The 12,505-nt window shown below is 39.5% G+C and overlaps 1 protein-coding gene across 2 annotated transcripts in view; it reads left to right on the forward strand.

Moving 5' to 3' along the window:
• CREBBP (CREB binding protein) overlaps positions 1 to 12,505 on the forward strand; it is a 136,970-nt gene that overhangs the window by 26,139 nt on the left and 98,326 nt on the right. For both annotated transcript variants that reach the window (XM_069487007.1, XM_069487008.1), the window contains exon 2: positions 728 to 1,440. In XM_069487007.1, the coding sequence (XP_069343108.1) occupies positions 728 to 1,440 (713 nt within the window). The remainder of the gene's footprint in view (positions 1 to 727; positions 1,441 to 12,505) is intronic.

A 12,505-nucleotide genomic window follows, 5' to 3' on the forward strand; every position in this document is an offset into this window, starting at 1 on the left:
GGTAGACATGGCGCATAGACCACACTTGAGAAAAGAGTTACTTTGAGAGGGACCAGAAAAAGGGGATTGCTTTCACTTCTGTTTCTTTCATGCCCAGGGAAGATGTGTTTTGTTCACTGTTTTACCTTCCTTTGGGCTGGTGATTGGCACTGTCCTTTGTCCACCTGTAGTTGGCAGTCTGTGTGCTGCTCATTAACATTTACCCCTTTCGTATAAATAAAAGTACTGTCAAGTTCTTATTTTATTTTTAACTTTAAATTTTTAGTTTTGGCTTATGCCTTTATTATTATTTCCGGTATCTTCAACACTTTGAGAAATCACTGATTTCATTTAAGGCTAGTTTTTTTGATAATTTAACTTTTAAATATATAATCATTTAAGATTGAGCTTTAATTTCCTCAGTTGCTGTTCATCTAACCCAATGCCCAATTACTTTTCTACACACACATGTTTTCCTTCCTTCCTTCCTTTCCTTCCAGGGTCTTGCTCTGTCACTCGGGCTGGAGTGCAGTGTCTCTGTTTAACTTTTCCTCCTTCAGAATTTGAAAAATATTTTTCCTTGGTTTATTTTCCCACACAAACTTGTGAATCATTTCGACATTACTCTGAAGACATGCTAGTGTTCCGTGTTAAGTGCCCCATTAGGTTAAGATCATAGTAACGTGTGACAATTAGAGAGCTGTTATGGTTGCTTAGTTTCTCATTTCCGTTTCTGTTTAATTTCTAGATTTTGGATCATTGTTTGACTTGGAAAATGATCTTCCCGATGAGCTGATCCCCAATGGAGGAGAATTAGGCCTTTTAAACAGTGGGAACCTCGTTCCAGATGCTGCTTCCAAACATAAACAACTGTCGGAGCTTCTGCGAGGAGGCAGCGGCTCTAGTATCAACCCAGGAATAGGAAATGTGAGTGCCAGCAGCCCCGTGCAGCAGGGCCTCGGTGGCCAGGCTCAAGGGCAGCCGAACAGTGCGAACATGGCCAGCCTGGGTGCCATGGGCAAGAGCCCTCTGAACCAGGGAGATTCTTCAGCCCCTAGCCTGCCCAAACAGGCAGCCAGCACCTCTGGGCCCACCCCCCCTGCTTCCCAAGCACTGAATCCGCAAGCACAAAAGCAAGTGGGCCTAGTGACCAGCAGCCCTGCCACATCACAGACTGGGCCTGGGATCTGCATGAATGCTAACTTTAACCAGACCCACCCAGGCCTCCTCAATAGTAACTCTGGCCATAGCTTAATGAATCCAGCCCAGCAAGGGCAGGCGCAAGTCATGAATGGATCTCTTGGGGCTGCTGGCAGAGGAAGGGGAGCTGGAATGCCGTACCCTACTCCAGCCATGCAGGGGGCCACAAGCAGTGTGTTGGCTGAGACCTTAACGCAGGTTTCCCCGCAAATGGCCAGCCACGCGGGACTGAACACGCCACAGGCAGGAGGCATGACCAAGGTAAGTGAGCTGAAGTGCTTTGAATGTTTCCTGCTTAAACATGGGCTTTTCCCTCCGAGGAGCATATTAAGATGGGATTCATGGCCCATTCCTGTTCCTCCTATCCACGTGCCACTCATGTTTGGCAGAGTCAGATTTGCTATCCAGAGCCCTTCTTTCTGGGATAAAGATCTCTGCCCCATATCTGTCTTTAAAATGAGATTTTTTAATTTTTTTTTTTTTTTTTTTTTGAGACAGAGTCTCACTCTGTTGCCCAGGCTAGAGTGAGTGCCGTGGCGTCAGCCTAGCTCACAGCAACCTCAGACTCCTGAGCTCAAGGGATCCTCCTGTCTCAGCCTCCCGAGTAGCTGGGACTACAGGCATGCACCACCATGCCCGGCTAATTTTTTCTATATATATTTTTAGCTGTCCATATAATTTCTTTCTATTTTTAGTAGAGATGGGGTCTTGCTCTTGCTCAGGCTGGTCTCGAACTCCTGAGCTCAAACGATCCGCCCACCTCGGCCTCCCAGAGTGCTAGGATTACAGGCGTGAGCCACCGCGCCCGGCCAATTTTTTTTTTTTTAAGACAGAGTTTCACTCTGTTTCCTGGGGCTGGAGTGCAGTGGCGTCATCATAGCTCGCTGCAGCCTCGAACTCCTGGGCTCAAGCCATCCTCCCACCTCAGCCTCTCAAGTAGCTGGGACTAAAAGTGTGCGCCACCACGTCCAGCTAATGTTTAAATTTTATTTTTGTAGAGACGGGGTCTCGCTGTTGCCCAGACTGGTCTTGAGCTCCTGGGCTCAAGCAATCCTCCCACCTCAGCTTCTCAAGTAGCTGGGACTAAAAGTGTGCGCCACCATGTCCAGCTAATGTTTAAATTTTATTTTTGTAGAGACAGGGTCTTGCTGTTGCCCAGACTGGTCTTGAACTCCTGGGCTCAAGCGATCCTCCTGCCTCAGCCTACCAAAGTACTAGCATTACAGGTGTGAGCCACGATGTCCAGCCTAAAATGAGAGTTCTTAAAGAAGCCATCAGAAGGATAGCTTGCAGTTCGGGCAGTTGGAAAATGATAGGGAATGCCTTTGGACTGATAGCTGGTTTTTAACCTCTGAGAAAAATGTGTGGAAATAGGACCACATGGTTCAAAGGGGCAACCCTGTTGGAAATCACCTTTTTATTGCATCAGTAAATCTGGTAAAGGATGCTTTTTATCTCTACTTTACCTATTGGTGAAGTACTTATTAGCATATGCCCTTTACAACCCTTCAGTAAGAGATCTCTTGTCACCATCTCCATTTTACTGATTTTTACTGGTGAAGAAACTGTTCCGAGGAGGTCAGTTACCTGCCACGGTTAACAGGGAAGAGGTGGCAGAGCCAGGGAGAAGCATGGGCCCCCAGGTCCCAAAGGAAGCAATAGAGCAGTGGATCTTCAGGTGGGGTCCCTGGACCAGCAGCATCAGCACCTTTGGGAGCTGTTAGAAATGCAGATCTCCAGACTCGGCAGTGGGGGTAGAGGCCGGTAGTGGGGGTAGAGGCTGGTAGTGGGGGTAGAGGCTGCACTCTGGGCTTTAACAAGCCTCCAGGTGGTTCAGAGGCCCCCAGAAGGTGGAGAGCTGTTCCAGGGAAAGGTCTGGGCTGGGGTTTGCAGCCACCAGCCTTGCAGTTGCTGCCTAGAGTAGCAACTGAACTTCGAGAAGAGGGGAAAGCAGGTGCCAAGATAGATATGAGACAGCTAAAAAAGATGAAGGCTGACAGGGAAGAAGAGCACAGAGAAAGAAATGCAGGCTGATTCGTTTGAAGCACCAAACACTGCAGAAGTTCTGTGACCAAAGGCTTCTAAACTACAGCCACCAGTGCACCTATTTCAGGCAGTGGAATTCAGCACATTCCAGAATAGAAAAACAGGTTGGGCTATTGTTTGGATTTGATTAGTCTCAAATAAGGGTAAGGGAGAAATACGAGTAGAGTACAATTTCCCCACCAGGTTAATGACAACATTGAGGGATGGATGTGAAATCCTGTGGCTGTTGTAGGTAAGGAGAGGAATTTTTTTAACTTAAGAACTAAAACTGAAGTAATTCTCAAGATTGAAATTGCATTTATCTCTTTTGAAATGTTAGCAGAGGAGAACATGAACTTAAATTTTGCTTTTACCTGGCATTTGAAGGACGGTCTGTGTATGGAGGTGTTTTTTAGGATCAGATTGCAAAGGGATTTCTCATGCGTTTGTAGTTCCCTGGATAGATGAATATTTGTTCCTTTTCCTAATTCACTCATCACTCCACTCCATACCTGTTTTTAAAAACTCATTTCATTGGAGAATTTAAATCATGTAAAGAAGTGGACATAATATCACAATGCAGTGGTTCTTAAACTTTTTGATCTTAGGACTCCTGAGTAATCAATCTTAGCATTTATTGAACACCCCAAAGAGATTTCTTTAAAATGTACATTATATTTCTTAATATTTACCATGTTAGATACTAAAACAGAATTTTAAAACACAAGTACACATTTCATTAGCTGTCCAGCACAGTGGCATCACACATCACAAAGCATCTGGAAAACTCCAGTGTGTTCTTAAGAGAGAATGAGAGTGAAAGAGACAAATCAAATCATGTCTTAGTATTTTATGGAAACAGTTTTGATGTCATGGCCTCCCTGAAAGGGTCTGGGATCCTGGACCACACTTGGAGAGCCTTTGATAATATGTAAAGTTAGACTCTGTAGACCTAAACACACGGCCATTATTACATGTAAATAAATGAACAATTTGATCACATCATCCAGTAATCTCATGTCATAATTTGTTTTTATAGATTTTTATTAAAAATATGAATAACCCATATTTCAATCAGTTAATGTAGCTCTTAAGAATCTATTAGTTTGTAGGATCCTTACAATTTATTTGTGAAGGAAGTGTTGTTTTGGTTGTTGTCTGCTTTCTGTCCTGTGGAGTTTTATCTAGGGGTTTGGATTTTGCCGAGTATATGTGTAACATATCATGTTCCCCTGTCTGCTCAGGTTTTTCGTTCCATCCCGGGGTTCCTTTGTACAGAGTGATCTTTGAAAATACCACTTTGTGAATGTTCACTATTTGGAAAGTAAGCCACATTGGTGTGGTGGGGGCAGTCTCTCATTTCCCATAGGTGTCCCAAAGCAGCTGACGGGAGGAGGGAGACCAGCGTTTTTGAAAAAGTAAGAGCAAGAGACAAGTCCACTTTAAACCATTTCTTCTCTGTAACATGATACAGGGCCAGCTAAGATTTTGAAATGCATACAGAGGAAAAGAAGCTTTTTTTAAAAGATAATTTTGTTTTAAAAATTATCTTTACAAAGGAAATACATATTTCCTATGAAATAATTCAAATAATAGAAAAAGAGCTGTCCTTCTCCTCACAGATAACTACTTCTATATAAATATTATTAACACACACCCTTTAAAAATACAGAACGAAACCAAACTATACAAGCACCTTGCTGTTTTACTTGACAGTGTACCCTAGATGTCTTTCCCTGTCAGGGTATGTGGATTTTTTATTTTCCTACTGATAGCAAAATATTCCATTATGTGATACACAATAATTCATCTAATCCTCTGATGTACATTTGGATTGTTTTTGAATTTTCACTAGTACAGACAATGCTGCTGTGAATACGTGCTCGCATAGGCATATCCCCGTGCATCAAGGAACAGAGTCTGAAAAGCAGAATTAATGGGTCAAAGACTTTGTTACAAGTTTTGTTTTTAGAAAGTAAACATGCACATGGTTTAACAACAAATAACTATTAAAAAAACAAAGAAATAAGAACTGAAAAGTTAATCTCCCTGAATTTTTGAACTTTAAGGCAACTACTATTTCTTATCTGTCTTGCCAGAGATGGTCGAGGCATACAGAGCATAGAGAGGAGTGTATGTGTGGAGGTGTCTCCCCTAGACATAAAGAGTAGCATAGCATGACATCTTTCTAGGAGCACAGATATTCCCCTCGCCACCCACCACTTAATAGTCCAAGTTGGAAATCATTGCATGTTCCGTACAGCTGTCAGTCATTCTTCATAGGTGCAGTAGTAGTCCCTGATTTGGGTATATCTTAATTTATAGGACTTGTGCCCAGTAGGCTGAGCATTTAGGTTTTTTCCCAGTATTTTGCTGTTGTCTCAGTTTTGCTTTGAACATATATGTAGATACATCTTTGTACAACTGAGTGTATCTGCTGGATAATTTCTTGGAAGTAGAATTTCTGGATTAGAAGATTGACATTTTTAGTAAGCATAGATACGGCCAAATACTCTCCAGAAATATTGTGCAAATTACCCCTTCACCAAGAGCAAATTAAGTCCCTATCCAAATCCTCAGCAGCACTATCTATTAACATCCTTTTACTTATTTGTCATTCTGTTAGGCAGATTTTTGTCGTCTTTGTTAGGCATGTCCTTTCATAAGTTCATGGGCATTTGTATTTTACTAATTGCTCATATTCTCTGTCCATTTTTATCTTGAATTGTTTCCCATTTTTTCTTGTTGGTTTAGATTAATATTCTTTGTATATTAAAAGTTTTAAGCCTTTTAATAAATGTTTTTCCCGTTTTTTATTTGCCAGAGTCTGTATTACCAGGAATATGGTCACGTAGGTTTACAATATGACATGGATTGTGTTTTTACCAAATGTATGTTTTCAGTTTTTATAGAAACAAATTTTTCCCTTTTTTTTCCTTACGGCTTTTAGGTTTTATGTCACATTTAAAAATACTTGCTTTATTTCAAAATTATGAAATATTCTCTGGTATTTTCCTCTTTATTCCTTGAATCTTTAACTTAGTTTATTTTGACTTAAAGAATGAGATGTAGAGATCCAGCAGTATATTTCCAAATTATGGTCACCTTAGTGCCACTTATTTAGATATTGGTAATCCATCTTTTTTCCCACTGATACGATTTGCTATTTTTGGTATATACTTTATTCACTTTTCAATTATACAGGGTTTGGGTCTAATTCTGGGCCCTTTCTTTAGTTCCACTCATCTTTGCTTGTTTCCTGTGCCAGAAACTTATTATCCTAGTTATATAATGAATTTTAGTATATGACTATACTGGTTATTCTTTCAAATGTGTGGTTCTCAGCTCTAGCTACACATCACAGTTACCTGGGGAGTTCTTAAAAAATGTGATACCTAAACCCCCCCTGCAGAACAATTAAGTATGAGTTGGGCATTATGTGGTGTGGACATTAAGGTAGTGAGTGTACAGTTTCTCAGATGATTTTCATAACAGCAGGGTTGAGAACCACTGTTTCAGATAAACTTTAGGACTGTTTTTTCAAAGTCTTAAAAACAAATCTTGAGATTTTGGTTGGAATTGTACTGAATCTTGTAAATCGTTTTAGGAGGGATGTGGCATTTTAACAGTTTTGTGGTTTCCTGAGGTGCCTTATCCTATGCATACAAGTTATCTTTTCGTGGTGTCTTATGTTGCTCAGAAGCACAGTATAGTTTCTTTTTCTAGGTAATATATCTTATTGTTTCTGGGATATATTACGGGTTTTTTGTTGCTATTGGGGGCAGGTTTTTCTATTTCGTTATCTAACTGGCTGCAGTTTTAATGTAGGAAAGAGGTTGATGTGTGTATGTCATGCTGATGATCTGGCCACTTCATGGGATTCTCCTATTTAGTATGTTTTCAGGAGATTCTCCTGGGTTTCCCGAGTAGTCAGTCATCTTTTGCATTATTGATACTTTTCCTCTTCTCCTTGCCAGTATTTATACCAATGTTTATGTATTTGGGTATCCTGTCTCGTATCTGACTTAAATGGAGATGTTATCTAGCATTTTATTACTAAGAATAATTGAGCTTTAGTTTGTGATCAGTAGTGTATTTCTTCCTACATTGTGGCATAATCTAGTCCTCTTTTATCAGATGTTAGATTTCATAAAATTCCTTTTTAACACCTATGGTGATTACCTTGTGATTTTTGCTTTTGTTTGACAGATTACCTCAGTAGGTTTCCTAATATCAAATTGAACCATCTCTATAATTGTAAAATTAAAAGTTAATATATTGTTGAATTTTAATTGTTAGTGTTTCATTTAGAATTTTGTTTCTTACTAATCAATAATGACCTTGATCCGTAGTTCTTTTTCTCCTTTGTCAGGTTTATATCGATGTTATGTTAACTTGGTCAAAAAGGATTTGGAATTTCTTCACATGTACTCTCCAGAAGTTTAAATAGCATTGGAATGATGCATTCCTTGAAGAACTGAGAGATTTTGCCTGACAACTCTGTGGGCCTGAAGCCTTGCTCCCCTCCCCCCACCTCCTCTACCCTGGGAAGTGACTTAAGATCTTCAACAAGATCTTGCTGTTTTCTATAGATATTGGCCCTTTTAGGCTTTTGGTCTCTTGGGTCAATGTAGTTTTCTTTTAGAAAAGTCTAAATTGGCTGGCTTTGTGACTCACACTTGTAATCCCAGCACTTTGGGAGGCCAAGGGTTTACTTGAGGCCAGGAGTTTGAGTCCAGCCCGGGCAACATATTGAGAACCCCATCTCTACAAAAAATAAAAATTAGCTGGGCGTGGTGGCAGGTACCTGTAGTCCTAGCTACTTGGGAGGCTAAGGCAGGAGGATCACTGGAGTCCAGGAGTTTGAGGCTGCAGTGAGCTATTTTGCACCACTACACTCCAGCCTGCCCTTGGGTCAGTTTTACAGTTTATATAGATATAGATAAAAGTGGTTGTTTTTTTGAGAGAAGGTCTCTCTCTGTTGCCCGGGCCATAGTGCAGTGGCATCATCATAGCTCACTGCAACCTCAAACTCCTGGGCTCAAGTGATCCTCCCACCTCAGTCTCTCTAGTAGCTGGGGCTACATGGGCATGCTGCCATGCCCAGCTAGTCTTTTGTTTTGTTTTATTTTGTTTTTTGTAGAGATGAGGTCTCACTATGTTGCTCAGGCTGGTATCGAACTCCTGGCCTCAAGGCATCCTCCCTCCTTAGCCTCCCAAAGCGCTAGGATTACTGGCATGAGCCACTGCACCCATCCCAGTTTATATTTTAATAGAAAATTCTTTTCATTCAGTCTTTAAAATTTGTTGACTTAGAGCTGTGCAAAAATTCTTACAATTCTTAGACATTCTTGATGTTTGTGATTATTTCCCCTTTCTCATTCCAAATTTTGTATTACTCTTTCTTTGTTTTGTTTTGTTTTGTTTTGAGACAGAGTCTCACTCTGTTGCCCGGGCTAGAGTGCCACGGCGTCAGCCTAGCTCATAGCAACCTCAAACTCCTGGGCTCAAGCAATCCTCCTGCCTCAGCCTCCGGAGTAGTTGGGACTACAGGCATGCGCCACCATGCCCAGCTAATTTTTTCTATATATTTTTAGTTGTTCAGCTAATTCCTTTCTATTTTTAATAGAGATGGGGTCTCGCTCTTGCTCGGGCTGGTCTCAAACTTCTGAGCTCAAACGATCCACCCTCCTCAGCCTCCCAGAGTGCTAGGATTACAGGCATGAGCCACTGCGCCTGGCCCCAAATTTTGTGTTACTCTTGAAGAAAATATTTAGAATAGAAAAAACTTAAGCCATTTTAACAATGTGGCAATGTTAAGGCATGATAGGATTTTAAAAAACAATAAAATAAAACAATTTCTCCATTTCAACAGTAGCGAAACTTGATATTTTCTTTTTGGGGGAGCATGCTCTCATTTTCTACTGAAAATAACCTAAACATTTGCCCGCTAGACGGAAAGCAAAGAAGATGAGCTTACATGGGATTTAGAAGCCATATAGGCAGTCAAATTACTCTCCTAGCCACAGGTGTTGCAAGATACTGCTGTGCCCAGAGAAGATGGCAGAAGGAAGCCAGAAGCTGGTAGAAAGAGGAAAGTGTTATGTTATTTGGCTAAGGGGTCCAGAAGCTTTCTAATTTTAAGGTTGATAAAAGTTTGCTTTTGTGGTCTTAGAAATCCTTTAAGTCCTTTCTTTTTACTGATAAATCTGAAAAGGGCCCAAAATAGTTTGTAAGGTAAACCTTCTTCACAGGGGGTTAGATTAGGGTTTTTTTTTTTTTTAATAAGGTTTTTGGGGATTTTTTTTTTTTTAGAATACGTAGAATATTTAGAAAACAGAGCTTGATTTTGCCTGGAGCTCTTCTTGGATAAAGGTTTTAAATTAGTTCCAAATCACCTGGATTCAAATCAGCCATCATTTTGGTCAGATACTGCAAAGTAGTGGTTCTCAAACTTGAGCATCCAGCAAGATCACTGCAGGCTTTACATGGGATTGCTGGCCCCTCCCTAGATTTCAGCAGGTTGTGCTGGTGCTGAGAATTTGTGTTTAATATTTCTAACCACTCCCAGGTGACCCTAATTGTTCTGGTCAGAGACCACACTCTAAGAATCTGTGCTCTAAAAGAATAGATTCGCCTACACTGAGTATCTGTGCTCTAAAAGAATAGATTAGCAGAATATGGTCAGGAAAATTAGTGGAGCCACGTTGGCTGTTAAAGGAATGACTGACTAGTTAACCTTCTCCATTTTGGATAAATAATTGGGAATTTCTAATCTTTAATAGCGAGAAAAACAATGCTGTATACTTGTCTGATGCTTTTCATTTTTTTGTGTAATGTCATCTGATCCTTAATAATGCAGAGAAAATTAGGAAATTTTGTATTAAGTACATCCTAATTTGATCTCTTTTGAAAGATCACAACAGAAAGGTTTATAGAATGAAACTATATTGTGCAATGAATTAATACAGTGTAATGTGGGATGTAGATAGGTACTGTGGGCACAGATGTTTATAGAAATATTAAGTAGTCTTGGACTGGCTCAGTAATCTTACTGTAACTTTAACGGAAGGTGATTGTGGTTCTGTACAATGTGTGATTCAGGATGTGTCTACCTTCTCGTCATAATCGTGAATTCATTTCTTTTTAAACTTCTTAAATGAGATTATATGTGTACATTAAATGGACTGACACACTCAGAGAGCGCTTGTTACACGTAGGAGTCGCAGCTGCTCAGGCTGCCTTCTGCAGATGCAGTACAGCCAGGTACTTCAGAGCCCACCCTGGAAACTGGAATAAAGCTGCCTCGGTTCAAATCCAGGCTCTGCTCATTATTAGCTATGGCAAAATTACTTAACCTCTCCGGGTTTTGGTGTTTTGTCCTTAAATGAGGATAATAATAGTACTTGCCTTTGAGAATTGTATCGGTTAAAAGGGGATAATAATATCTGTCTTATAGAATTGTGCTGATTAAATGAGATGGTGTATATAAAGTTCTTGGCATGGTGGGTAGGTTTACTGAGAACCTTTCAGAGAAAATGGAGAAGTGAGCTGGCTAGGTGCTTTGCTACATAAAGGATTTGAGATGGCCACAAAACATTTGAAGTGGGAATGAGACTGCTTTTCTAATGTTTTCGGAGAACATTTTCTAATAATAAAAATAGTTGATGTTTATTGTACAAAATTTGAAATCACAGAAATGTCTAGAAATGAAAATGTTGCCCATAATCCTATCACCCAGTCATACTTGGTGTTAATTTTCTGAAGTTTTCTCTACCAGTCTTTTATCTATAATTGTGTATCTTTTTTTAAAGTCAAAGTTGGAGTCCTGTTTCTTTTTTCCAATTAACTTTGTAGCTGATTATTTTCTGTAACACAAACAGAATGAATGTTGCATAATAGCAACGATGAAGTCTTGTATTTGATATGTCTCCCAGGTGTCTACCTTGAAGAGTAATACAGGCATATGTTGCTTAATGACAGGGATACGATCTGAGAAATGTGTTAGGTGATTTTGTCGTTGTGGGAATATCACATAGAGTGTAATTACACAAACCTAGATATGGTATAGCCTACTACACACCTAGGCTATATAATATATAGCCTATTGCTCCTAGGCTACAAACCTGTACAGCATGTGAATACTATAGGCAGTTGTAATACAATGGTAAGTATTTGCGTATCTAAGCATATCTAAACATAGAAAAAATACAATATAAAAGATAAAAAACAGTATACCTGTACAGAGCACTTACCATGCATGGCCCTTGCGGGACTGGAAGTTGCTCTGGATGAGTGAGTGGTGAGTGAATGTGAGGGCCTAGGACATTACTGTACAGTACTGTAGACTTTATAAACACTGTGTACTAGACTACCCTAAATTGATATAAAATTATTTTTTCTTCAGTAATAAATTAACCATAGCTTGCTGTAACTTTTTTACTTTAAAACTTTTTAATTTTTTTAACTTTTTGACTTTTTAATAACAGCTTAAAACACAAAGACATTGTACAACTGTACAAAAATATTTTCTTTATATCCTTATTCTATAAGCTTTTTTCTATTTTTAAAATTTTTTATTTTTAATTTTTTTTACTTTTTAAACTTTTTTATTAAAAACTGAGACACAAACACACACATTAGCCTAGGCCAACACAGGATCAAGATCATCAGTATCACTGTCTTCCACCTTTATGTCTTGTTCCACTGGAAGGTCTTCAGGGACAGTAACACACATGGAGCTGTCATCTCCTGTGATAACACTGCCTTCTTCTGGAATACCTCCTAAAGGACCTGCCTGAGGCTGATTTACAGTAGCCTCCCCTTTTTTTTTGTTTTTTAAGTAGAAGGAGTACATTCTAAAATAAGAAGGATAGTATAGTAAGTCTATGGCAACAGTCATTGGTTATCATTGTCAAGTACTGTACATAATTGTATGTGCTCTACTTTTATATGACTGACAGTGTAATAGGTTTCTTTACACTAGCATCACCACAAACACAGGAGCAATGCCTTGTGCTCTGACTGAACAGCTACTACATCACTAGGCCACAGGAATTTTTCAGCTCTGTGATAATCTTATGGGACCACTGTTGTATCTGTAGTCTGTAGTTGACTGAAATCTCATATGTAGTACGTGACTGTACCTGTCATCAGTCATCTTTGCTACTTTATCAACTAAAGGCCATCTGTTAGCATCTAGAGTTAAAGACCTACCTACATTAATTTTTGAAATATTCTGTCATTTTACTTCTATTATTTTTGGAGATATAATTTACATAGCATGAAATGCGCAGATCTT

Source organism: Eulemur rufifrons, chromosome 14 (genome assembly GCF_041146395.1).
Source record: "Eulemur rufifrons isolate Redbay chromosome 14, OSU_ERuf_1, whole genome shotgun sequence".
In the NCBI taxonomy this organism is placed as follows: domain Eukaryota; kingdom Metazoa; phylum Chordata; class Mammalia; order Primates; family Lemuridae; genus Eulemur; species Eulemur rufifrons.